This window comes from Hyla sarda, chromosome 10, assembly GCF_029499605.1.
Source record: "Hyla sarda isolate aHylSar1 chromosome 10, aHylSar1.hap1, whole genome shotgun sequence".
Lineage (NCBI taxonomy): Eukaryota > Metazoa > Chordata > Amphibia > Anura > Hylidae > Hyla > Hyla sarda.
In genome coordinates, this window is record NC_079198.1 from 89,083,012 (window position 1) to 89,109,458 (window position 26,447).

A 26,447-nucleotide genomic window follows, 5' to 3' on the forward strand; every position below is an offset into this window, starting at 1 on the left:
ATTTGCCACATCTCAAACTTGCAGCGGAAAACTCACTGTAAACACCTGCCCGTGTGAATGTACCCTGTAGATTCTGTACCCTTTACTTTACTGAGAGTTGTAGTTCAGCCACAGCTGGAGGCACACTTGTGAGGAAACACAGAGTTAGGTAACAGACAAACTCAGTGCGTCCCCACCAGTGTTCCTCCAGCTGTTACAAAACTACAACTCCCAGCATGCACTGTCTGTCAGTGCATGCTGGGAGTTGTAGTTTTGCAACTGCTGGAGGCACACAGGTGTGGAAACACTGAGTTAGGTTCTGTCACCTAACTCTGTGTTTCCTCACAAGTGTGCCTCCAGCTGTGGCAAAACTACAACTCCCAGCATGCACTGACAAACCGTGTATGCTGGGAGTTGTAGTTATGCAACAGCTGGAGGCACACAATTACAATTCCCAGCATGCCGAGACAGCAGTTTGCTGTTCGTGCATGCTGGGAGTTGTAGTTATGAAACATCTGGATGGCCACAGTTTAGAGACCACTGCACAGTGGTCTAGATGTTGCAAAACTTTTAGTTTTGCAAGATCTGAAGGGCCACAGCTTAGAGACTCTAAACTGTGGTCCTCCAGGCCACTTACCCTGATCGCCGCCAGTGAAATTCTGTGCCGCCACCATGACATCAGTATCACCGACGCTGGATGACGTCATCGCCGCCACCTGGATCTGATGAGCTCCACCATTCCCCCACTCTGCCCGGACACCCATGGGTGGGCAGAGCAGGGGAACTGAACTTTAACACACACACACCGCCCCCCTTCTGCGATTGGTTGGTCGCTTCTGACTGATCAAATCCAAGGGCTAGGAGGAGTGGCACCCCTGCCACCTCACTCCTATCCCTTCAGGGGGACCGGGGCTGTGTCGAACAGCCCCGATCCCCTTATTTCCCAGGTCACTGGAGACCCATATGACCTGGAATCGCCGCAAATCGCTGGTCTGAATTGACCAGCGATTAGGACCCCCCTCAGTGATGTCATGGAATGCCTCCTGAATGATTTCAGCAGGCATTCCGGTCTGGTCCTCGCCCAGGGATCGGCAGGGACCAGAAATGCTGAGGGTGTACAGGTACGCCCTGAGTCCTTAAGGATCGGAGATGCAGAGCATATGCATACACCCTGCGTCCCCAAGAGATTAATGGTTCCCCTGCTGTTTTGAGATTTGTGCAATGCTCTTAAAACACACAACCATAAGCTTTACCTGTATATTACTAATAAGAATATGTTATATTGCTAGAAATATTTCTCTGTAACTCTAAGGTTATATTCACATACTGTAAAATCAAAGCAAAAAAAGGTGCCTTTTCTAAATCTAGTAATGTGTCATAGTAAAGGGGTACTCCGGTTTACAAAATGTATCCCCTTTCCAAATGATAGAGGTTAAGTGTCTGATTGCAGGGGATCTGACTGCTAGAACCCCCTGTTGTGTCTTTCGTAGAGCTAAGGCTCTACTCGTGCACAGAGCAGGAGTCGACATGCCCGCTCCATGCATCTCTATGGGAGAGCTGAAGATACACGAGTACAATGCTCATGTATCTCCAGCTCTCTGATAGAGTTGTATGGAGGGGGTATGAAGACCCCTGCTCTGTGTCCGAGGAGAGCCAGAGTGCCATGCAAGAGGTCACGGTTGATTTCAGCTGTGGAACTCCCTGCGATCAGACACTTATCCCTTATACTTGGAGTACCATTTAAAATTTTACACAAAGTGGCACCAGCGCATACATTGTTTATGAAAAACAGCAGTAACTCGAATGCTGAAATTACAGACTTTTTTTTTAAACAATGTCTGTGCTGACATCTGCTTTTCCATAGACCTTAATATAGAACATTATTATATTTTTTTTTTTAAAAGGCAGCTTTTTTACCTATTTTACAGCCTTTTTTGTTTTGATTTTACAGTGCAGGAACAATGCCCAATTATACATAGTAGCACATCCTTTAGATTGATACATTAAACTTCATGAGCCTGAATTTTTTTCAAACTTACCAACTATTTTATGGCTAAAATTTTGGCAAAATTCTGTGTACATGAAGACTGTATGGTTCCTTAGCATAGAGCTATACAGCTGTAAATTTTTATTCTGATCTTTTTGAATTTTGAATTCATTTTGATCTTCTGCATAATGTAATGGAATTTAGATTCAGACCCTGCAAACTAAACAATGCAACAAATTTGCAATGTGAGAGCTCACCCATGGCAGTATTTCAGTCAGTAATTTACATCTATTTGTAAACCAAGACTAGGAATTGAACCTACATGGAGATAAACCATAATGGAATAATTTGCACCTCTTCCATGTCTTGCTTATAAAACTAAATTAAAAGTTAACTAAAAGCAAAAGCCTGAAATTTATAAACATGATTCCATGTAAAATAAATTTTCACAAAAAAAAAAAAAAAAATCAATACTCTGGATCAGGCCCCCCGTTTTCTACATACATACAGTACCTTCCAATTGTAAAATAATTGCATAGCCTTTATTTATTTTTTCTTTGTGCCCCTTCCAACTCTATCATTTTTTGCAGTCACTATATATTTATACGCACTTCACTTTCCATTGAGGTGGACACGTTGCCAAAATATGAATTTGACATAAATAGCGTAACAAGAATATTTACCTACAAAAGGCTTTTTCTGACTCAGAAGCTCCCAGATAACAATTGCATAGCTGAAATACAAAGAATACACAGAATAATGACTCCATGTTTGACAAAGTGACAGCTACAGTATTTTCTGCTTTGTGGCATCTTTATTCTTTTCAAAAAAAGTACTGTTATCCCAAGTATTTCCAGCAAAGACACAAACCGCAAATTGACAATTCATCTGGGAAGAGATCTGGTTTAAAGGTGTTCCTACAAGCTGTAGGCAATCCTGCTATTAGTTTTATCATTGTATTGATAAGTTCTAATCTGTACAGTGTGATCAAGGGTAGCAATAAGATAAGGATGGCAATTTAGTTTAGATGGCAAAAAGCATGGAACCAAGGGAAAATATTTTTATCTATGAGTTTAAATGTTTGTTTACAATTGAGAATGAATATAAAGGTAAGTTATGTAAAAAAACAGAAAAACGCTGGAGGATTGAATGAATTGAGTATAGCAATGGCGCTAAAGGGTTTACAGAAGCTATTCCACAGAAGTCTGCCATAATCATCCAGGCCTTGTCTGTCTGACAACAGTTAAATGACTACATGGGAACAGAGGACGATAGGTATTCCTTATGGTAGGGTTGGGGCATTTTCTATTTAAGGACACTTTTGCATTCAGGGACATAGTAATAGGGAGTGTTTTATTCAGGTGGCATACTGTGGGTTACATTTGATCTCCGAGCCCCAGGTTAGGGAATAGACTATAGTGTGAGGCATAATTTATTTAGGTACCCAGTGTGGCACTTGTTTTATTCAGGGACGCTCACTGTGACACTATTATTTTTATGGGCACAGAGCGGGGATTTCCAAATGTATTTTAGCCTATAATGTATGCAATTCAATGAAAAAGCCTTTAGGGTTATACTGTGACATGTAGTTTCACACAGAACAAACTTATATGGTAATAGGTTAACTTAATTTAGCAGTAGATACTTATACTAATCTTATTCCTACTGATGTATGTGATTAACAAGTACAAATTTAGGGCAGCACTATTATAATGAGGTTAGTTCTAGTATTGTATGTATGTTAAGAGCTTGGTTATTGTGCAAAATATATGTATGAGCTGAATTCTGGTATTGTGCTAAATGTATGTTTGCAAGATTGGCTCTGGTGCTGTTTTCATGTACTGAGCTTGATTTTGGTGCCGTATATATTGTTGTCACAGCAGTTGAAAGCTATTTGCATGATTACTCTTCGGTGACTCACGTATGAGAAGTATTCCTTAAAATTGAGCAACCAGGGAGTGAGAGCACAAATAACTTTGTAAAAACAATGGGTTTTGTATGTAGTGCGTCAGACAGTTTGAAGTACAAAATACTGTTATGCCGTGTACACCCATCAGCTCAATACAATAAGTAAATGTTTATATGTGTCAGCAGTAGCACTAGAAGCCTGTTAATAATGTACAAGAAGTGATGATGCTCATATCAAGGCCACAAGTAATATGTGCCTAATGGAAAGTAATGGACTCAATGCCTTATATATCTACTGATGCCCGAGTGGAGAAAATTATCTACATTCATCCATATCCCATCGATGTGGCCAAGGGGCAGAACAAGCCAGTACGCCCACTATTAATTTCTTGTACATTGTCAATAGCCTTCTAGCCTACTAATATAAAAACATTTTGCTATATTGTATTGAGCTGATGGTTTATTGTGATATACACAGCCTTATAGTATTTTGCACTGACTTACTGCATACTAAGTATATCCACTGTCCATTGCCGATAGTTGGGGGTACTGATCATTCATAGGTACTAGGCTATACCTTTTCCTAGTGGAGTATTATGAATAAGTGTATTACCACTGCTAGTTGATTATACACCTACTCTTTCTGAATACTCACATATTATGGAATTCTCTCTGTAATAGCTCCCCAACGAACCCATATCTAATATCCCGAGGTATTCACATCAGCAGGAGAATTTTGGAACCAGAATTGTGGCTTCTGCCTATTAAATGCACAACCTTTGCTTTTGAACTAACCAGACTTTCTGGTAAAGCAGAGTCCCATTGCTGTCAATGGGATTCTGTTGCACAGTTCACACTTAGGAATTTAAGCATGAGATAGCCAATCACTTCAGGGTGAGTGTTCTGAGAGGCAGGAAGAGCATTAATTATCCCCCCCCCCCCCCATGGCATAGTATGGTACTTTCACCAGTCACCAGTGTTTGACCACTCCTTCTTTTTAGAAATTGTGTTACTTTAACAAATATATTGTAATTGTTTATTACATTGGATAAAGGGGTACTCCACCCCTAGACATTTTATACCCTATCCAAAGGATGGATAAGGATAAGATGTCTGATCACGGCGGGTCTGTGAACTTCATGCAGTTACCCGGTGTTATGTTCAGAATGCTGGGTTTGGGCAGCTGTGGTCGTAACATCATGCCACGCCCCCTTGTGATGACCCTCTACATTCATGTCTTTGGGAGGGGGTGTGGCATCACAACCACAGCCGCCTGAACCAAACATTCTGAACATAATGTTGGAATGCTGGGTGACTGCACGGAGATTGTGAGGAGTCCCAGCAGCCGGACCCCCGCGATCAGAAATCTTATCCTCTCTCCTTTGGATAGGCCACGAGATGTTTAGAGGCAGAGTGCCCCTTTAAGTCCTTTTGGCATTTAATCTAGAGGTATGCAAACTGGTATTATTATTTATTAATAATTGAATAATAAACAGTCGTCAGTATGCAAGAATTCTTCTTTTAGCAGAATATATGAGGTACAACTTGAACATGACAAAACATTTTCTATATTCCTTTTATATCATTTGTGACATTTCATTTCTATGTCACAGGATGACAGATTTCAGTAAATGAAATGACACACTGATGATCATCATAGTATTATTTCATATTATGTTCTATGATTACTTAATGTTTACAGTACTGTACATGACTCATAAAGATGTAACTGTCATTTTCTGGTCATTGGGTTGAACACTTTTCAACATACCTGTACACGTCATATTTAATTCCTGGCACCCGGCTACTCTCCAGAAATACCTCTGGGGGGATGTAGTTTAGAGTTCCTTTGATAGCAGACCTCTCTATATATTCCTTTCGAGTTGAATTTTCTTTCCATTTGGATAGGCCAAAATCAGAAATCTGGAAGAGAGAAAAATCGTCATTATAGTGACATGTAATATATAATGCTGTTACATTAACATCTTGTTGAAATCATAAATCTAAATTCTGCTTCAAATACAATATGAACGATTTGCCTATTGTGGAGTCAGTGAAGAATAAAACATTTTTTTTAGATTTGTTCAAAACTGCAAATTGATTTAGTAATGGATTTTTTGGAGAATCTAAGTAAAGGTAACTTATATTACTTTCATTAACACTGCTGGTGATAAATGAGTACTCCAGGAACTGAAACATATCCCTTTTCCATAGGATAGGGAATAAGTGCCTACTCGTGGGGGTATAACTGCTGGAACCTCCTGCAATCTCTTGTGTGGGGCCCCGCTACTTACCTATCCTCATGCGCTCCAGCCCCCAACCTTCTGAAATGAGCACACGTGACATTTATCCCCTATCCTGTGGTCTAAGGCTTCTAAGGATGTTTAGCACTGTATGGGGACAGGAAGAATTGCACATCAAAAATAAAGCTTATGTGAGCAACCATCTAGAGCAGTTTCTCCCAAACTGGGTGCCTCCAGCTGTTGCAAAACTATAACTCCCAGCCTGCTTTATGCTGAGAGTTGTAGTTTTGCAACAGTTTGTGACACGCAGGTTTAGAAGTACTGAATAAGAAACAATAATATGCCCAAAAGAGATCATACTCAAGACTAAAGTGACTGCATAGCTGCCTTGTATGTTTCATCTGTTATTAATTTTACTTATTTCTATGTATTATACTGATATACCTTTTACATGTCTTGTATCTTTATATTCTTGTGTCTTGTATTTTTGATATCCTTTCCACTTAACCCCTTAAGGACCACAGGTTTTTCCCATTTTGCACTTTCATTTTTTCCTCATCACCTTCTAAAAATCGAAACACTTTAAATTTTGCACCTCATGAGGGCATAGTTTTTTGCAACACCAATTGTACTTTGCAATGACATCAATCATTTCACCACAAAATTTATGGCGAACCCAGAAAAAATATATTTGTGAGGCAAAATTGGGGAAAAAAAGGCACTTGGGGTCTCCCCATTCTACACAGTGCACTTTTCGGTTAAAATGACACCATATTTTTATTCTGTAGGTCCATACGGTTACAATGATACCCAATTTATATAGTTTTTTTCTTTATTTCACTACTTTAAAAAATATTATAACTACATGCACCAAAATAAGTATAATGACCCCTATAACTTTTTAATTTTTTTGTATACAGGGTGGTATGAGGGCTCATTTTTAGCGCTATGAACTGAAGTTTTCATCAGTACCATTTTTGTTTTGATGGGACTTTTTGATCATTTTTTATTAAAAAAATTTGGAGTATACAAAGTGACCAAAAATACATATTTTTGTACTTTGGTATTTTTTAACGTATACGCCATTGTCCATGCGGTTTCATTAACTATATATTTTTATACTTCAGACATTTACGCACAGGGTGATATCACATGTGTTTAATTTTATTATGTTTTTATATTTTTTATATGGAATTTTGGAAAAGGGGGGTGATTTAAACTTTTAAGGAAGGGGTTAATGTATGTTTTTTTTTAAACTTTTATTAAACTATTTATTTTACACTTTATTAGTCCCCTTAAGGGACTTTTAGGAGGAATCATTAGATTCCTTATAGAGATCATAGAACCATATTGATCTGTGTGATCTGCGCTTCATTAATAAAGCCTGGTCCTGCCAGGCTTTATCAATGCGAGAGTCGGGACAGCCGCAGCCCCCTGGCTACCTCCACAGTGGATTGCTCCCCCCCTGCGATCGCGCTGCTGGGAGCGATCCACCCCACTGGACCACCAGGGAGTGTTCACAGCTTCCTTTAGACGCCGCTGTAAACTTTGACAGCGCCAATCTAAAGGGTTAATGCCGGCCCCCAGCTAAAAGAATCAGCTGGAGGCCGGCCTGTATGACGCGGGCTCGATTTGGGAGCCGCTTCATACAGCGGTTAAGGGGACATAGACGAGTATACACGTCCATGGTTGTTAACCAGTTAAAGGGGTACTCCACTGGAAAACTTTTTTTTAATCAAATGGTGCCAGAAAGATAAAAAGATTTGTAAATTACATCTATTAAAAAGTCTTAATCCTTCCAGTACTTATCAGCTGCTGTATGCTCCCCACAGGAAGTTATTTTCTTTTTGAATTTCTGTCTAACCACAGTGCTCTCTGCTGACACCTCTGTCCATGTCAGGAAATGTCCAGAGCAGTAAAGGTTTGCTCATGCTCTGGACAGTTCCTGACATGGACAGAGGTGTCAGCAGAGAGCACTGTGGTCAGACGGAAAGGAAATTCAAAGAGAAAATAACTTCCTGTGGAGCATTCAGCAGCTGATAAGTAATGGAAGGATTAAGATTTTTTATTAGAAGTAATGTACAAATCAGTTTAACTTTCTGGCACTAGTTGATTAGAAAAAAAAAATGTTTTCCTGTGGAGTACCCTTTTAAGTAAACTGTATTACCTAGCAAGTGTGTGTGAAGTAATGTATTCTTGCAGTTCTTGGATTGACAATAACACAATTTCCGGTCATTCTTTGGGTGGGTACTCTATACCCAGGCATTTATAGCATGGGACTGTTAAAGATAGCACTTTGTGTACCTCCAGCATTCTGTTGTTAGTCTTAAAGGGGTACTCCACAGGAAAACATTTTTTTTTCTAATCAACTGGTGGCAGAAAGTTAAATAGATTTGTAAATTACTTCTATTAAAAAATTTCAATCCTTCCAATACTTATCAGCTGCTGTATGCTCCACAGGAAGTTATTTTCTTTTTTAATTTCCTTTCTGTCTGACCACAGTGCTCTCTGCTGACACCTCTGTCCATGTCAGGAACTGTACAGAGCATGGTGCAAATCCCCATAGCAAACCTCTCCGTCTCTGGACAATTCCTGACATGGACAGAGGTGTCAGCAGAGAGCACTATGGTCAGACAGAAATGAAATTCTAAAAGAAAAGGACTTCCTGTGGAGCATACAGCAGCTGATAAGTACTGGAAGGATTAAGATTTTTTTTATAAAAGTAATTTACAAATCTATTTAACTTTCTGGCATCAGTTGATTAAAAAAAAGTTTTCCAGTGGAGTACCCCTTTAATCTCTAAATATAGCTACAGCTATGGGGTAGTTCTATATTCAGGCAGTGTTCAAAACCAGCAGAAAGATTCCTTATATTTAGTGTTGGCTTGAAACCACAGAGTAAGAGGTTTTTGCAGAGCATGACCTTAAAAGATCAACAAAAACAGCAAGACATTCTGCAAGAATAACATGTAAACAAGCATAGAATAGCAGGCTGCACAAGTCAGAGCCTTGAGGAGATATAAAGACCTGTTAGACCGGGAGGGTTGTTATATAAGAAAGTAAGCTGAGCATACACAAGATAAACACATGGTTGCCACATAAGTTAGAAAACATATTATCCAGTATATGTGAGTATTATGTGAGCAGATGCACAGGGTATTTAGATAGAGAAGAGATGCTTTAAGTTACATTACAGTACAATAGACATAAAGGAGGAAAAAAAAAATTCCTCCTTTATGTCTCTTTTGCCATCGGGGAGTAGTGGCTCCATGCATCCGTGCTCCGGGACTTATTATTCTGATGTGTGCAGCTAATGAAGAGTTGGTGAGCTGATCTATTTTGCACTTCTGTTCCTATTACATTACTATACCTAGTTGTAGTGCAAAGTGTTAAAGTGTACCTGTTGTTAAAAAAAACTTTTTATATATGGTAGATACTACCTTTAAATGTATATTTGTAATATACATTGGTTATAAAATGTGTATATTTTTGCCCCTACAGCTATTGTCTGTGTGTCTCTGTGAGGAGTCCAAATAAAGGAAGTGTGGGAGGACAAGCAGGGCTCTGTGCACTGAGGACAAGCAGGGCTCTGTACACTGAGGACAAGCAGGGCTCTGTACACTGAGGACAAGCAGGGATCTGTATACTGAGGACAATCAGGGCTCTGTACACTGAACACAAGCAGGGCTCTGTACACTGACGACAAGCAGGGCTCTGTACACTGAGGACAAGTAGGGATCTGTGCACTGAGGACAAGCAGGGCTCTGTACACTGAAGACAAGCAGGGCTCTGTACACTGAGGACAAGCAGGGCTCTGTACACTGAGGACAAGCAGGGCTCTGTGCACTGAGGAAAAGCAGGGCTCTGTACACTGAGGACAAGCAGGGCTCTGTACACTGAGGACAAGCAGGGCTCTGTACACTGAGGACAAGCAGAGCACTGTATACTGAGGACAAGCAGGGCTCTGTACACTGAGGACAAGCAGGGCCCTGTACACTGAGGACAAGCAGGGCTCTATGCACTGAGGGCAAGCAGGGCTCTGTGCTGTTAGACTCTATGACACGCTCCCGGCTAACACATCAGGATGATTGACAGCCCAGGAGCCTGCACAGAGCCCTGCTAGTTCTGCCCTCACTTCCTGTATTTGGTCTCCTTACAGACACACGGCACACAAGCAATAGCTGCAGGAACAGCATTTTTTCACCCAAAAATATAAAAAAAAATTAACCAATGTATTTTACAAATATAGATATAATAGTATTATCTACATTATATCAAAAGTTTTTGTTAAATGGTACACTTTGAAAGAAAACACATAGTTATGGATTAGAACTAGTGAGTTGTGAATTTTTTCTTCCCCACGTGAACATAGCCTTAGAGCTCCTGGTTTCTGACAGATTCAAAATTAAACAAGAAGGTATATAGACAAAAGAGAAAGCAAGTGGAGGGCTAGGCTACTTAACTAGACTTATAACCAGAAAAATAGGAGGATGAACCTGAAAACAAAAACGAGGGGGGCACAATCTGAGGTTAGTTTGAAAGAAGAACCAATAAGAGGGCTTCAAAGTTCAGCATCAATTTTCCAATTTTTCAAAAAAACTTCAAAATCGGAATTTTTCAGGGACCAGTTCAGCTTTGGAGTGGATTTCAAGGGTCTTTATATTAGAAATACCCCATAAATGACCTCTTTATAAAAACTGCACTGCTGAAAGTATTCAAAATGACCTGCAGAAAGTTTGTTAACCCTTTAGGTGTTTCACAGAAATAGCAGCAAAGTAAAGGAGAAAATTCAAAATCTTCATTTTTACACTCACATGTTCTTGTTTTTAAACCCAGTTTTTAAACCCAGTTTTTAAAAGGAGAAAAAGCCCCCAAAAATGTGGAACCCCATTTCTCTCGAGTAAGAAAATGCCTCATATGTGAACGTAAAATGTTCTGTGGGTGCACTAGAGGGCTCAGAAGGGAATTTAGGGTAACACCAGCATTTTAGTTATTAACTAAAAAAATAATACATAACTAAAAACAATCATGTTGTATCGCCATGTGCGAAAATGTCCGACCTATAAAAATATAACAAGGCGTATATGTAAAAAAAAATCCAAAAATTATATTTTTGGTCGCTTTGTATACTTTTTAAAATGTATAAAAAGCAATCAAAAAGTCCCATCAAAACAAAAATGGTACAGATAAAAACTACAGATCACAGCACAAAAAGTGAGCCCTCATACATCCCTGTATAGGAAAAAAATAGAATAGTTATAGGGGTAAGTAAAACAATTTCAAACCTATATAAGTTGGGTATCATTTTAATCGTATGGACCTACAGAATAAAGATAACATGTCAACTTTACTGAAAAGTGCACTGCATAGAAACAAAAGCCCTAAAAAATACAAAATTAATTTTTTTTTCTTTTTACATTTTTTCCCACAAATAGTTATTATTTTTGGTTTCGCCGTAGATTTTTTGGTGAAATGACTTATTTCATTACAAAGTAAAATTGGTAGCACAAAAAACAAGCCCTCATATAGGTCTGTAGGTGGAAAATTGAAAGCATTATGATTTTTAGAAGGTGAGGAGAAAAAAACAAAAGTGCAAAAATTAAAAACCTTAATTAAGTTAATTAATTAACTTAATTAAAAAAAAATTAAGTCCTTAAGGGCTTAAAATACAGGATTATTGATGCTTTAAAGTGAATAGCCTAAACGTTTAAAAACCAAACAAAAAAGAAAGCAGAATTGAGTATCTTTGGTTACATCATATATCAGAAAGAAATGTACAGAAAAACATCAAAAGATACATCTTAGGCCCCTTTCACACAACCGTTGTCACACGGTAGTGTGATGGCTGCCGGGGCCACGGGGGAGAATGGCGGGAGGAAAAATACTGCTTGCACTGTCTTTTTTTCCCACTACTTCCCCTGAAAAACAACAGCGCCCGACAGACCCTATTGACTATAATGGGGTCCATTGGAACCCACTGTTGCCCGTTGCACCCCATCAAAATGACGGCTGTTAAACTTTAAAAAAAAATAAATAGAGAATGTGACACCTGTTCTTGACGGGGCACAACGGTAGTGTGAATGTAGCCTAAACCAAGATGATACCAATAAAAACTACAGATCACTGTGCAAAAAAAAAAGCCCTCAAACAGCCCTATAGACAGAAAAATATGAACGTTATGGGGGTAAGAATAGGGCAATTTTAAGCATATGGATTTGATTTAAAAGGTTTGACTTTTTTAAGGTAATATAATAATATAAAAGCTTTGTAACTACGGTATTTGTATCATTTTGTATTAACCTACAGAATAAAGATAACATGTCAGTTTTACAAAAAAAAGCCCTACATAAAAACAGAACACCCCAAAAGTAATAAAATTGCAAGTTTTTTTTTATTTCCCCACACAAATAATTTTTTTTTGTTTCATCATACATTTAATGGTAAAATGAAAGGTGAGAAGAAAAACAAAAGTGCAAAAATGAAAATTGTCTGTGTCCTCAAGGTCAATACAGGTCTGCATCCTCAAGGGGTTAAACAGGCCTAATGTAAACATACTTAAGGTAAGAAGGAAATAATATGAGGAACACTACCTGAACAAAGGGGTCTTTTTCTGCCATCTGTCTTCCATGGTTCTATTGTTCTATGTGTATAAGAATGTATAGAATGTTTAATGTGTTTTCCTGTTGAGTTGATATGTTGTGAGAGTTTCCAAGATGAACCTGTGCTTCATATTATTTTTGTTATAGTGTCTATCATACAAATGCTGTAATGGATAATCTTTTCAAATTGCATTTAATAAAAGGAAAAGACTAATGTGCTGTAATAATGTTTCATTTGTTGTATTTGTATTTACAAATTTTGGTTTTAACAAATTAACATGTTTTCTTCATATGTTAATATTATGTTTGATACTATAGGCTTTTATTATATTCACATTATTTATGCTTTCCTGGCCATTATTAAAAATATCTCCTACTTTTATACTTAAAAAAAGAAGACCAAGGATAGCCCCCAAAAATCAAGTTGCATTATAATGTAATATCTTAGGGCGCCCTGATCACAGACCTTTGTACAGTTTCTTGATACACCCTCCTGTTCCTGAGATGGGAGGGTTTATAGTTTGTCTAAAAATGCAGAGAATCAGTCAGATGGACAGGACATAATTTAATATCGGGAGGGAATATCAAGTGATGGGTGGGGTTATACAGTCAGGGAGAGTGTATTAGGCATTACTGCCCCTCAATGTACAAAATTCACACCCCCTGACTGTATAATCTGCCCGTCACCTGATATTCTCTCCCAATATTAAAATAAAATCCTGTCCATCTGACTAATCCCCTGGATTGTCAGAAAAACTATAAACCCTCATATCTCAGGAATAGGAGGGCATACCAAGAAACTGTTAAAGAGGTACTCCGGTGGAAAACTTTTTTTTTTTTTTTTTTTATCAACTGGTGCCAGAAAGTAAAACAGATTTGTAAATTACTTCTATTAAAAAATCTTAATCCTTCCAGTACTTATTAGATGCGGAATGCTACAGAGGATATTATTTTCTTTTTGGAACACAGAGCTCTCTGCTGAATCACGAGCACAGTGCTCTCTGCTGATATTTCGGTCCATTTTAAGAACTGTGCAGATTAGGAGAAAATCTCCATACCAAACATATGCCGCTCTGGACAGTTCCTAAAATGGACAGAGATGTCAGCAGAGAGCACTGTGCTCGTGATGTCAGCAGGGAGCACTGTGTTCAAAAAATAAATAAATTTCCTCTGTAGTATTCAGCAGCTAATAAGTACAGAAAGGATTACAATTTTTTAATAGAAGTCATTTACAAATCTGTTTAACTTTCTGGCACCAGTTGATTAAAAAAAAAAAAAAAAAAAAGTTTTCCACCGGAGGTATGTGATCAGAGTTATTTTAGGACAGTAAAATCAGGTCACATGTCCTTTTTAAGGACTTTAACTAACCATCTGTTCATTTGTAAATGTAAAAGAAGACTATCACTGGACAATAGCTAACATTCCTGGTGACACTTAAAGAAGCTATCCAGGTTTTATTAACTCTTCACTACCGTACCTGTGATGCCAAGTTATGTTTTAAGTGCTCTGTTTGCCTTATATGTGTGGGGTGGATTAACCCCTTTTTTGATCGATCCTGTTCGGCTCAAGACTGTAATGTCCGTTTATCTGATTTTGTATTTTTCTGTTTAGGTGTGTATTTACACACTAGTTTGTTCAGAGCAGTTTGCTATTCCACCTGGATAGGGAATAGTTAATGCTCTGAGCGAATGAGAACTCGGGTGGAGTTATTTAGCCAGCGTTCTCCTGCATTCTGGTGATGGTTATTTAGTGCAATACTTCTATGTCTGCTTGTGCTATATTCTGACATCATATTCTGATGTCAGCTTGAGCATTTACCTTGTATTTATCTTGTCATTTTATTTGGATTTTTAGCCATGGTTATATAGCACGCTCCTTTTATTTTAGTCTGTGTTACATTAGTCAGTTTTAGGATTATGTTTGTTCGTTCTGCTTTGTTGGTGTTCACACTATGTCTGAGTCTTGCTTGTTACCTTTGCCCTGTATGTTCTTTTCCTGTTCTGGAGTCTATTCAGAATCATCCGGTTCTAGTCTAGTGTTTCATGTATTATATTTCTGTTACCTACTGGGTCAGCATTTTGTCCACACGGGGGAATGTGTCTGCTGGCCAGTAGCCTATTTGGCTTTATTATTAATGGCTACTATAGTGGAGTGGGGAGTCCAGTTTGGATGTTCTGTGTCCCAATGTGAACAGTGTCCTATATTTATATCCTGTTTGGTTGATCTGATCTTTGTCCTTTGTACTTTTACCTGATTGTGATAGTTCTTCAGTAATTTCGCTGTTCAGTTTAGTGTTTTGGCTCTCAGTTCTTCTGTTTATTCCCTTCATCTCCTGGATTTTGCTGTATACTCATATCATGTATACCATTTATCTGATATCCGGTTTATGAACTGTTTGTTAATTCACTATATTCTGCTCTTTTTGTGAGTTTATATTCTGCCGTTAGTATTTGTATTCTGTCTGGTATATCTGGTGGTCCAGTAGTTTTCTGTTTCTGTTCTGGTCTGTGACCGACTATGTATATTATGTGTTTTTACACCACTGCACTTTAGCGCAGGAAGGGACCGTCGCCCAGTTATCGATCCATCATTTACGATGGATGGGCAAGTAGGCAGGGAGAGATGTTTTAGGGTCAGTTTAGGGCTCACTCTCCCTGTCCCCCCCCCCGGTCGGCCCTTGACAGAGACAACAGCTGATCACAAGGGGCTTGGCCTCTTCTTGTCTTCCCTGACAAGACAGCCCCCTGCTGACATGTGCGGTCCAGCTGTACATGCTGCCACCCATGATCAGCTGTTGTCTCAAGCCGAACAAGATCCTGGAAAAGGTTTGAAACAACAGTCATCCAGAAACCAGAGGAATGCTTAGCGGGGGGAACCATGAAATTACAAAAAAATGAATTGATCCACCCCACATATGTAAGGCATAACTAGGCATCACGGGCATGATAGTGAAAAATTAATGAAACCTGGATAACCTCTTTAAACTCCCATCATGGTTAATGCAAGTACAATGTGTCACATATGTAAATCTTAAATGTAGGTAAGTATTTTTTTAGGGAATAGTGCTATTTGGAGAAGAATAACTGAAATGATGGTTATAAATGCTTATTTATGTAAATGTTTGTGCTTCAGTCCATGTCACGAGTGAGAAGATAACCCATTTGCACTAGAAAACACAGAAACATATTTGTTATGAACTGCATTATTGAAACAACAATAACACACTCACTTTGGAAAACACATTGATCTAATGTTATGTATATAAGACATCTGGCTGTTTTCAGAGTTTTCCTATTCTCCTCTGAGAGCACATGCACACTTGGCATGTGTAATGGAAGATCATGACAGGAGTTATAGCTGCCAGTCCACCGAGTGTTCAACAAATCACTCTTGAAATGTCTATGGATGCCTTCAGAGTTTAGCCACATCATTTGACAGCAGAATGGAAATACAGTGTATTCATGTATTTTTCCAAGGACAAGTAAAATAAATAAAAGCTTTTATCTAAAGACATACTGGCACAGTTGTAAGTGTATAAAACTTTGAATGTTAAAAGCATAATTTTATTTTAGATCACACCTGACAGCCCTTTAGCATAGGGGTTGTCCGGTGAGCAAAGCTTATCATGTATTCACAGGATAGAGGACAAGTGTCTGATCACGGGTGTCTGACCATTGGGAGTCCCTGCAATCTCTAGAACAGGGCTTATCTTAATTCAGAAAGAACTTGCCCCCACCTTCCTAGACAAACTGGTCTCAAGATTGACGACCCGCCTAGTCAATCACTGGTCACAGCAATGTTCGGCCTCAGTCGGTCGTCACTTCTGAGTCCAGTTAGTCTGGAAAGGTGGGGGCTGGAGTGTTCCGAGGTAAGAGATGGACCCCATTCTGGAAACTGCAAGGGATCAGGGTGGTTGGACCCTCTGTGTTGAAACTAGGGTTTGATACCACCTAACAAAGTACAGCGACACTATATAGTGCCATACTGTGCCCATAGCTCATTGTTACAGAGCTGGAGTAATTCTGTGCCATCACACAGGTTCCTTGCACACAGCTTTTCTTAAACCTGTCATGTTGGTGTGGCTGTATCTTGCCCTAGACCCATGGATTTTTTTTGGGGGGGAGGGGGGTATTTACTTACTAATTTCTCAAGACCTACTTGGCATTTAATTAACAATGAGTCATTGTTTACTCTACAGTGCAATAATGTGGATTTCTACTTGACACTGCAAGTTAAATAACTTTACTACTCAATATCAATCCTATTTATCAATTCTCTGGTGCTCTGGACTGGGATGTAATAAACAATATAATAAATGTGGATCCCTACCAGCTTGTGTAATGCTGTAACCGGTCAGTTACAATTAAGATTAACGTAACTGGAACATTTCATTTAGTTTCTGACAAGTGATAAATGGCTGATACCTATGGTGCATACATTTCAGTGTAATTCTCTTCCCTTAGCTTTCCTAGATTCTTGTTCTGCAGTCAAGAAACATTTCACATACTATAACAGTTTCAATGGGGGAAAAAATGCTTGTGTTTTTTTTTTTTTTTTAAAGTATTTTCAAACATTTAATTAAACTTTTTAGCATCTTCATGGAACTTGATGATTGCCTAAATGCTGGTATAACTGCAATACTTCCATATTACAATGTATTATGCCTTTCAGAAAGACTGTGATGCCCTGTCTAAGGCCTAATAGGACAATAAATAGATCCCCAGCTGCCATGCCAACCCACCGCCACCCCATAATCCTGTCCTGGTATTTGCCAGCACATTCCTTTAGTTTTAAAGGGGTACTCCGCCCCTAGACATCTTATCTTAAGATGTCAGATCGCCGCGGTCCCGCTGCTGGGGACCCCCGGGATCACCGCTGCGGTACCGCGCTATCATTACTGCACAGAGCAAGTTTGCTCTGTGCGTAATGACGGGCGATACAGGGGACGGAGCAGTGTGATGTCATGGCTCAGCCCCTCGTGACATCCTGGCCCACCCCATTAATGCAAGTCTATGGCAGGGGCGTGACGACCGCCATGCCCCCTCCCATAGACTCGTATTGAGGGGGTGGGCCGTGACATCACGGGGGCGGAGCCGTGACGTAACAATGCGCCGGCCCCTGTATTGCCCGTCATTACGTGCAGAGCGGCTCTGTGCAGTAATGACAGGGGGGTGCCGCAGCGGTGATCCCGGGGGTCCCCAGCAGTGGGACCGTGGCGATCTGTGTGGACAGATGTATAACATGTGTATAACATATGATGTGGACAGATGTATAACATGTGATTTACAAAAGTGCTAAACTCACTGCAAGCACGCTAGATAACCATAAAACTGTGGTACCGGTTTACCCCTTTAAGGACCTGTATGCCCTGCGCTCGTTCACGGTCTATAACGCAGGGTAACGGTCGCGTCATAGCGGGTTGGTCCCGGCGGCTAGCGGGTCGGGACCCAGGGCTAATAACGTGCGGCACCAATAATTTTTCTTCAATTTTGTTGCACAATGAATTTTTCTCTGTTTCGGCGTGGCTTTTTTTTGTAAAATTACTAATGTCACTGCAAAGTAGAATTGGTGGTTATGATTTTGGGTGTTATGATTTTTAGAAGGTGATGAGGGAAAAATGAAAATGCAAAAATGGAAAAACCCGGCGTATTTAAGGGGTTAAACAAAAACCCCGACCCTGGCAAATGGGGGTGAGTATGGGTGAGGTCCTCATATCTCGTCCTCCTATCTCGTCCTTCCATCTCGTCCTCCTATCTCGACCTCCTATCTATACCTCCTATCTCTACCTCCTATCTCAACCTCCTATTTCGACCTCCTATCCCGACCTCCTATCCCGACCTCCTATCCCGACCTCCTATCTCGACCTCCTATCCCGAACAGTAATATGTGTACAGGTATTGAAATATCTCCAGCCGTACGGAAGTTACGTGGGAACATACATTTCCTATTGATTTGCATGGGACTTTAAACAAAAACTCCGACCCTCACATATTGGGGTAGTTAAGGGTTAAATTAACTATCCTATATTTTAAATGGACATATAAGTAACATGTGACCAAGTTTCATGTTAATATCTTTAGCCGTTTGGACGTGATGCTGGAACATACACACACACACACACACACACACACACATACACACTGGCCCTCATTTACTAAGAAAATCGGGTTGTAAGTCTATGTTGCTTTCTTACCCGACTGCTTTTTTCCCCTGGTATTATGTTGCATCCTGTTTGTCGCACGTGGGTTTTGTTGGTTTTGGTTTCCAACTCCTCTGAGCTGTCGGGAAAAAATCCACAACAATTCAACAAATTCGGGTTGGAAAGCTTTATAAATACGTGGGAAAGCTCAGAAATGTCGGGTTATGCCCCTTTTTCGGGTTTGGGAGAATCCACATCGGGTCTGTCGGGAAAAAATGTTGCATCGTGTCGCAGACTGGCGCACGATGTCTGCGACATGGCGCAGACAAAGATGCGACAAAAAAACCCGACAAAAGAGGTCGGGTTTAGAATAGTAAATGAGGGCCACTGAGTTTTATAAATATATATATATATATATATATATATATATATATACTAGCTGAGTACCCGGCATTGCCAGGTTTTTCCTTCCCAATCCTTCTTGTGGAGGAAAATCAACAGAGGAAGCTTTTGACTTCTTATCCCGTCCTCATATATTGTTGTCATATCCCAACCCCATATCCCGACCTCCTATCCTGACCTCCTATCCCGTACTCCGATCCAGTCCTCTTATCCCGTCCTCCTATCTTGACCTCCTATCCTGACCTCCTATCCCGTCCTCCTATCCCGTCCTCATATCCCGACCTCCTATCCCAACCTCCTATCCTGACCTCCTATCTCAACCCCCTATCCCGTCCGCCTATCTTGATCTCCTATCCCGACCTCCTATCCGTCCTCATATTCCGTCCTCCTATCCCGTCCTCATATCCCGTCCTCCTATCTCGACCTCCTATCCCGTCCTCCTTTCCCGTCCTCATATGTTGATCTCCTATCTTGACCTCCTATCTTGAACTCCCATCTCGACCGCCTATCCCATCCTCATATCTCGTCCTTGTTACGCCGAGCGCTCCGGGTCCCTGCTCCTCCCCGGAGTGCTCACGGCGTCTCTCTCCCTGCAGCGCCCCGGTCAGACCCGCTGACCGGGAGCGCTGCACTGACATTGCTGGCGGGGATGCGATTCGCACAGCGGGACGCGCCCGCTCGCGAATCGCATCCCAAGTCACTTACCCGTCCCGGTCCCCGGCTGTCATGTGCTGGCGCGCGCGACTCCGCTCTCTAGGGCGCGCGCGCGCCAGCTCTCTGAGACTTGAAGGGCCAGTGCACCAATGATTAGTGCCTGGCCCAATTAGCTTAATTGGCTTCCACCTGCTCCCTGGCTATATCTGCTCACTGCCCCTGCACTCCCTTGCTGGATCTTGTTGCCTTGTGCCAGTGAAAGCGTTTAGTGTTGTCCAAAGCCTGTGTTACCTGAACTCCTGCTATCCATCTTGACTACGAACCTTGCCGCCTGCCCCGACCTTCTGCTACGTCTGACCTTGCCTCTGCCTAATCCTTCTGTCCCACGCCTTCTCAGCAGTCAGCGAGGTTGAGCCATTGCTAGTGGATACGACCTGGTTGCTACTGCCGCAGCAAGACCATCCCGCTTTGCGGCGGGCTCTGGTGAACACTAGTAGCCTCTTAGAACCGGTCCACCAGCACGGTCCACGCCAATCCCTCGCTGACACAGAGGATCCACTACCTGTAAGCCGAATCGTGACAGTAGATCCGGCCATGGATCCCGCTGAGGTGCCGCTGCCAAGTCTCGCTGACCTTACCACGGTGGTCGCTCAGCAATCGCAGCAAATTGCCCAACAAGGACAGCAGCTGTCGCAGTTGACCGCCACGTTACAGCAACTTCTGCCTCTGCTACAGCAGCAACCATCTCCTCCGCCAGCTCCTGCACCTCCTCCGCAGCGAGTGGCCGCTCCTAGCCTCCGCTTGTCCCTGCCGGACAAATTTGACTGGGACTCTAGACTCTGCCGCGAATTTCTGTCTCAATGTTCCCTGCATATGGAGATGTTGTCGGACTTGTTTCCTACAGAACGGTCTAAGGTGGCGTTCGTAGTGAGCCTTCTTTCAGGAAAGGCCTTGTCTTGGGCCACACCACTCTGGGACCGCAATGATCCTGCCACAGCCACAGTCCAGTCCTTCTTCGCTGAAGTCCGTAGTGTCTTCGAGGAACCAGCCCGAGCTTCTTCTGCCGAGACTGCCCTGCTGAACCTGGTCCAGGGTAATTCTTCAGTGGGCGAGTACGCCATCCAATTTCGTACTCTTGCTTCCGAATTGTCGTGGAATAACGAGGCTCTCTGCGCGACCTTTAAAAAAGGGCTATCCAGTAGCATCAAGGATGTGCTGGCCGCACGAGAGATTCCTGCCAACCTGCAAGAACTTATCCATTTGGCCACCCGCATTGACATGCGTTTTTCTGAGAGACATCAGGAGCTCCGCCAGGAAAAAGACTTAGATCTCTGGGCACCTCTCCCACAGCATCCTTTGCAATCTATGCCTGGGCCTCCCGCCGAGGAGGCCATGCAAGTGGATCGGTCTCGCCTGACCCAGGAAGAGAGGAATCGCCGTAGGGAAGAAAATCTTTGTCTGTACTGTGCCAGTACCGAGCATTTCTTGGTGGATTGCCCTATTCGTCCTCCACGTCTGGGAAACGCACGCACCCAGCTCACGTGGGTGTGGCGTCTCTTGGTTCAAAGTCTGCTTCTCCACGTCTCACGGTGCCCGTGCGGATTTCTCCTTCAGCCAATTCCTCCCTCTCAGCCGTGGCCTGCTTGGACTCTGGTGCCTCTGGGAATTTCATTTTGGAGTCTTTGGTGAATAAGTTCTGCATCCCGGTGACCCATCTCGTCAAGCCGCTCTACATTTCCGCGGTCAACGGAGTTAGATTGGATTGCACCGTGCGTTACCGCACAAAACCCCTCTTAATGTGCATTGGACCCCACCACGAAAGGATTGAATTTTTCATCCTTCCCAACTGCACCTCTGAGGTCCTCCTCGGTCTGCCATGGCTCCAGCTTCATTCTCCCACCCTTGACTGGACCACCGGGGAGATCAAGAACTGGGACTCTGCTTGCCACAAGAAATGCCTCTCCCCCCCTCCCAGTCCCGTCAGGCAAGCCTCAGTGCCTCCTCATGGCCCCCGTCCTGGTGTCACCCTGCCCCGTGCCAAGCTTCACCCTCTGCCCTCCCTCCCCATTCCCACTCCTGCTGTACTGCCTGCCGTTGAGGAAACCCTCCAATCACTCCCGGTGTCTTCATCCCATGGGAAGCAGTTGCCGGACAAAGAAAGGGGGAGACCTAAGGGGGGGGGTACTGTTACGCCGAGCGCTCCGGGTCCCTGCTCCTCCCAGGAGCGCTCACGGCGTCTCTCTCCCTGCAGCGCCCCGGTCAGACCCGCTGACCGGGAGCGCTGCACTGACATTTCCGGCGGGGATGCGATTCGCACAGCGGGACGCGCCCGCTCGCGAATCGCATCCCAAGTCACTTACCCGTCCCGGTCCCCGGCTGACATGTGCTGGGGCGCGCGGCTCCGCTCTCTAGGGCGCGCGCGCGCCAGCTCTCTGAGACTTAAAGGGCCAGTGCACCAATGATTGGTGCCTGGCCCAATTAGCTTAATTGGCTTCCACCTGCTCCCTGGCTATATCTGCTCACTGCCCCTGCACTCCCTTGCCGGATCTTGTTGCCTTATGCCAGTGAAAGCGTTTAGTGTTGTCCAAAGCCTGTGTTACCTGAACTCCTGCTATCCATCTTGACTACGAACCTTGCCGCCTGCCCCGACCTTCTGTTACGTCTGACCTTGCCTCTGCCTAGTCCTTCTGTCCCACGCCTTCTCAGCAGTCAGCGAGGTTGAGCCGTTGCTAGTGGATACGACCTGGTTGCTACTGCCGCAGCAAGACCATCCCGCTTTGCGGCGGGCTCTGGTGAACACTAGTAGCCTCTTAGAACCGGTCCACCAGCACGGTCCACGCCAATCCCTCGCTGACACAGAGGATCCACTACCTGTAAGCCGAATCGTGACAGTCCTCCTATCTCGACCTCCTATCTCGACCTCCTATCTCGTCCTCCTATCTCGACCTCCTATCCCGACCCGTAATATGTGTACCAGGTATTGAAATATCTCCAGCTGTACGGAAGTTTTGTGGGAACATACATTTCCCATTGATTTGCATGGTACTTTAAACAAAAACCCTGACCCTTGACTACCCCAACTACAAATGGGGGTAGTTAAGGGTTAAATTAACTATCCTATATTTTAAGTGGACATATAAGTAACATGTGACCAAGTATTATCGAAATATCTCCAGCCATTTGAACGTTATGCAGTAAAATATATTTCCCATAGGCTTGTATGGGGGTGAGTAAGGGTTAAATCATCTATCCTATGTTTGTTGTTGACATATAAGTAACATGTGTGCCAAGTTTCATGATAATATCTTCAGCCGTTTGGACTTGATGCTGGAACATACACACATACACACACACACATACATTGAGTTTAATATATATAGAATAATATATATAATATATATATATATATATATATATATATATATATATATATATATATATATAGCTCAATGGAGGACATTTATCAAAACCTGTCCAGAGGAAAAGTTGCTGAGTTGCCCATAGCAACCAACCAGAGCGCTTCTTTCACTTTTAACAAGGCCTCTGCTAAATGAAAGAAGCGATCTCATTGGTTGCTATGGGCAACTGAGACACTTTTCCTCTGGACAGGTTTTGATAAATCTCCCACATTGAGTTTTATATATATAGAAAGATAGATATAAAAATGATGAATACATTGTAGTATACTGTATATATTAGAATCTGAATAGTATTGTGTAACTTGAGCATTCATTTCTGGTTCACCCTATCCCTGGTAGTGAACAATACATGCTTGTACCTGGAATTGAAAGTATGAGTGCATTTAGAATTCTGTGTCAGTGACATAGCCTGGGGGATTAGCACATGCATTTAAGCTTTAAATTGCATAATATATCCTCTGTCAGTATTCAAATTTCCAATGTCATGCCTAGGACACTTGAAAAAAAAAAAAAAAAACATATTTAGAATACAAATGAGAAAGCTAGTCAGTAAGAATGATTTCATGAGATGAGCTCATACAGATTAAATACAAGGCTGGCAACAAAAGAATAACTCAGGGAGACATATGAAAAACTCGGCTCTTTTCACATTGTGCTCAGGGCAAACAACTGCAGGACATATTTGTATACTGAAACGGTATTGAGGTGTAAAATGCAACATTCCCATAGGCTTCAAAGGGGCAATATATGCCAATTAGTACCATGTAGACAGTGTTTGACAGATCTTGTTTTTTGTTTTTACGTGTCATTTGTTAATGAATAGTGCAGCTTGCTAAACTGCAAAATTAACTTTTTTTTCTCTAATAGATGTCAATAGGCAAATGGATCCAAATGTATGACGTTACTTTCCATTACTTTCTTTTTGGAATATTCTCTACATTACAATTATGCAAGGGAAAGGGAAACTAACAACAGTGTCACCCGTACTGACCTGCGGGTACAGGCTAGTGCAGGTAAAACTGATAATAAAGGTCATTGTCAGTTTGTTTCCTTGGAGCTTTTCCCACCCCATAGTGCACTGCTACACCGCCCCGGTCAGTCCCTGGACAACACGCCCGCTTTACATGTGTTCTTGCGATTTTAGTCAAAGTCAGGATTTGTTAGAAAAAGTAAGTTCTTCCACTTTTGCTGTTTTATGATCTACTCCTGAATGGGTTTAAAGAGGAAATTCTTTACTTTTTGGATTTCTTTTCTGTCTGTCCACAGTGCTCTCTACTGACACCTCTGTCCATGTCAGCAACTGTCCAGAGCAGGAGAAAATCCTCATAGCAAACCTATGCTGCTCTGGACAGTTCCTGACACGGACAGAGGTGTCAGCAGAGAGCACTGTGGACAGACGGAAGAAAAATCCAAAAAGAAAATAATTAACTCTGTAGTATACAGCTGCTAATAAGTACTAGAAGGATTAAGAGTTTTTAATAGAAGTTATTTACAAATCTGGCATCAGTTCATTAAACTTTTTGGCACCAGTTCCTAAAAAAAAATGTTTTCCACCGGAATACCCCTTTAAACTAAACAGCATCAAAACGTTATGAATCAAGTATAAAGGGTTTTTTTGCTTCACAGTATTAACTTTCAAACACCCCAAAAGGGAGTTCTGACTTAGTAAATGGAGGTCCATCATCTATTAGTATATTTTATAAGTATAATTGTAAACAGCATCTCTCATTTAGGAGGAAGCATTACGCGCATAGTCTAGTAATTTGAGTGTAAACATTGTGCAATGCTTCATTTCCCCTGTGAAGGCACTCTAAGTGAGTTCAAAACTTACTTCCACATTTTCTCATACATTACAGGAGACTGGTAGGGATTGCTAAAGTAAGCAACATCTGTATAGATATCCAGTTAATGTCAATGCTAGGTTCCTAAAACATGTGAAATAATAGGATGACAATTTTCTGGCTCAAGAATTTGTGACATTTTTGCCAGACTTAGCATAAAAGGGGCATGGCCTCTATGACCTACCATATTTACTGTAATTTATGTCAAAAATTGGTCTAAATAAAAGCTAAAATATTTGCCAGCTTGTAGCTAGAGTAAATTTCTAACTGGGGTGCAGCTGTGCATTGCCAATATGCCAAATTTATTAAGAGAAGAGTGCCTCTCAATAAGTTTGCCGATTTTTTGAAGACCATCATGCACAGCAAAATGACATTAAAGAGCACCTATCATGATCTTGATACATTTTTCAATCCTCCCAGTTCACTCCTCCCCATCATGATAAACCACCTAAAATGGAAAAAATAGGTAGTGCTGCAAGGTACTTTTTGATCATGGATTGAATAAGTAGACTAAAAATGATGAGCAAATAAAACATGAAGGTATCTCTATTTAACCCCTTAAGGACCGAGCCCTTTTTCACCTTAAGGACCGGAGCGTTTTTTGCAATTCTGACCACTGTCACTTTAAACATTTATAACTCTGGAATGCTTTTAGTTATCATTCTGATTCCGAGATTGTTTTTTCGTGACATATTCTACTTTAACTTAGTGGTAACATTTTATGGTAACTTGCATCCTTTCTTGGTGGAAAATCCCCAAATTTGATGAAAAAAATGAAAATTTAGCATTTTTCTAACTTTGAAGCTCTCTGCTTGTAAGGAAAATGGATATTCAAAATAATTTTTTTGGGGGTTCACATATACAATATGTCTACTTTATGTTTGCATCATAAAATTTATGAGTTTTTACTTTTGGAAGACACCAGAGGGCTTCAAAGTTCAGCAGCAATTTTGAAATTTTTCACAAAATTTTCAAACTCGCTATTTTTCATGGACCAGTTCAGGTTTGAAGTGGATTTGAAGGGTCTTCATATTAAAAATACCCCATAAAAGACCCCATTATAAAAACTACACCCCCCAAAGTATTCAAAATGACATTCAGTAAGTGTATTAACCCTTTAGGTGTTTCACAGGAATAGCAGCAAAGTGAAGGAGAAAATTCAAAATCTTCATTTTTTACACTCGCATGTTCTTGTAGACCCAATTTTTGAATTTTTGCAAGGGGTAAAAAGGAAAAAATTTTTACTTGTATTTGAAATCCAATTTCTCTCGAGTAAG

The 26,447-nt window shown here is 41.4% G+C and overlaps 1 protein-coding gene across 2 annotated transcripts in view; it reads right to left on the bottom strand.

Moving 5' to 3' along the window:
- The window catches only part of ANKK1 (ankyrin repeat and kinase domain containing 1), a 132,655-nt gene that overhangs the window by 16,130 nt on the left and 90,078 nt on the right, over nucleotides 1-26,447 (bottom strand). Inside the window, exons 1-3 of one of the 2 annotated variants that reach the window (XM_056543657.1) lie at nucleotides 23,689-23,733; nucleotides 5,646-5,797; nucleotides 2,650-2,699 (exon numbers count right to left, since the gene is read on the bottom strand). In XM_056543657.1, the coding sequence (XP_056399632.1) occupies nucleotides 2,650-2,699; nucleotides 5,646-5,797; nucleotides 23,689-23,712 (226 nt within the window). In that variant the 5' untranslated portion in view covers nucleotides 23,713-23,733. Of the gene's footprint in view, nucleotides 1-2,649; nucleotides 2,700-5,645; nucleotides 5,798-23,688; nucleotides 23,734-26,447 lie in introns of those variants that run through there. The other variant, XM_056543656.1, reaches the window with a different exon arrangement.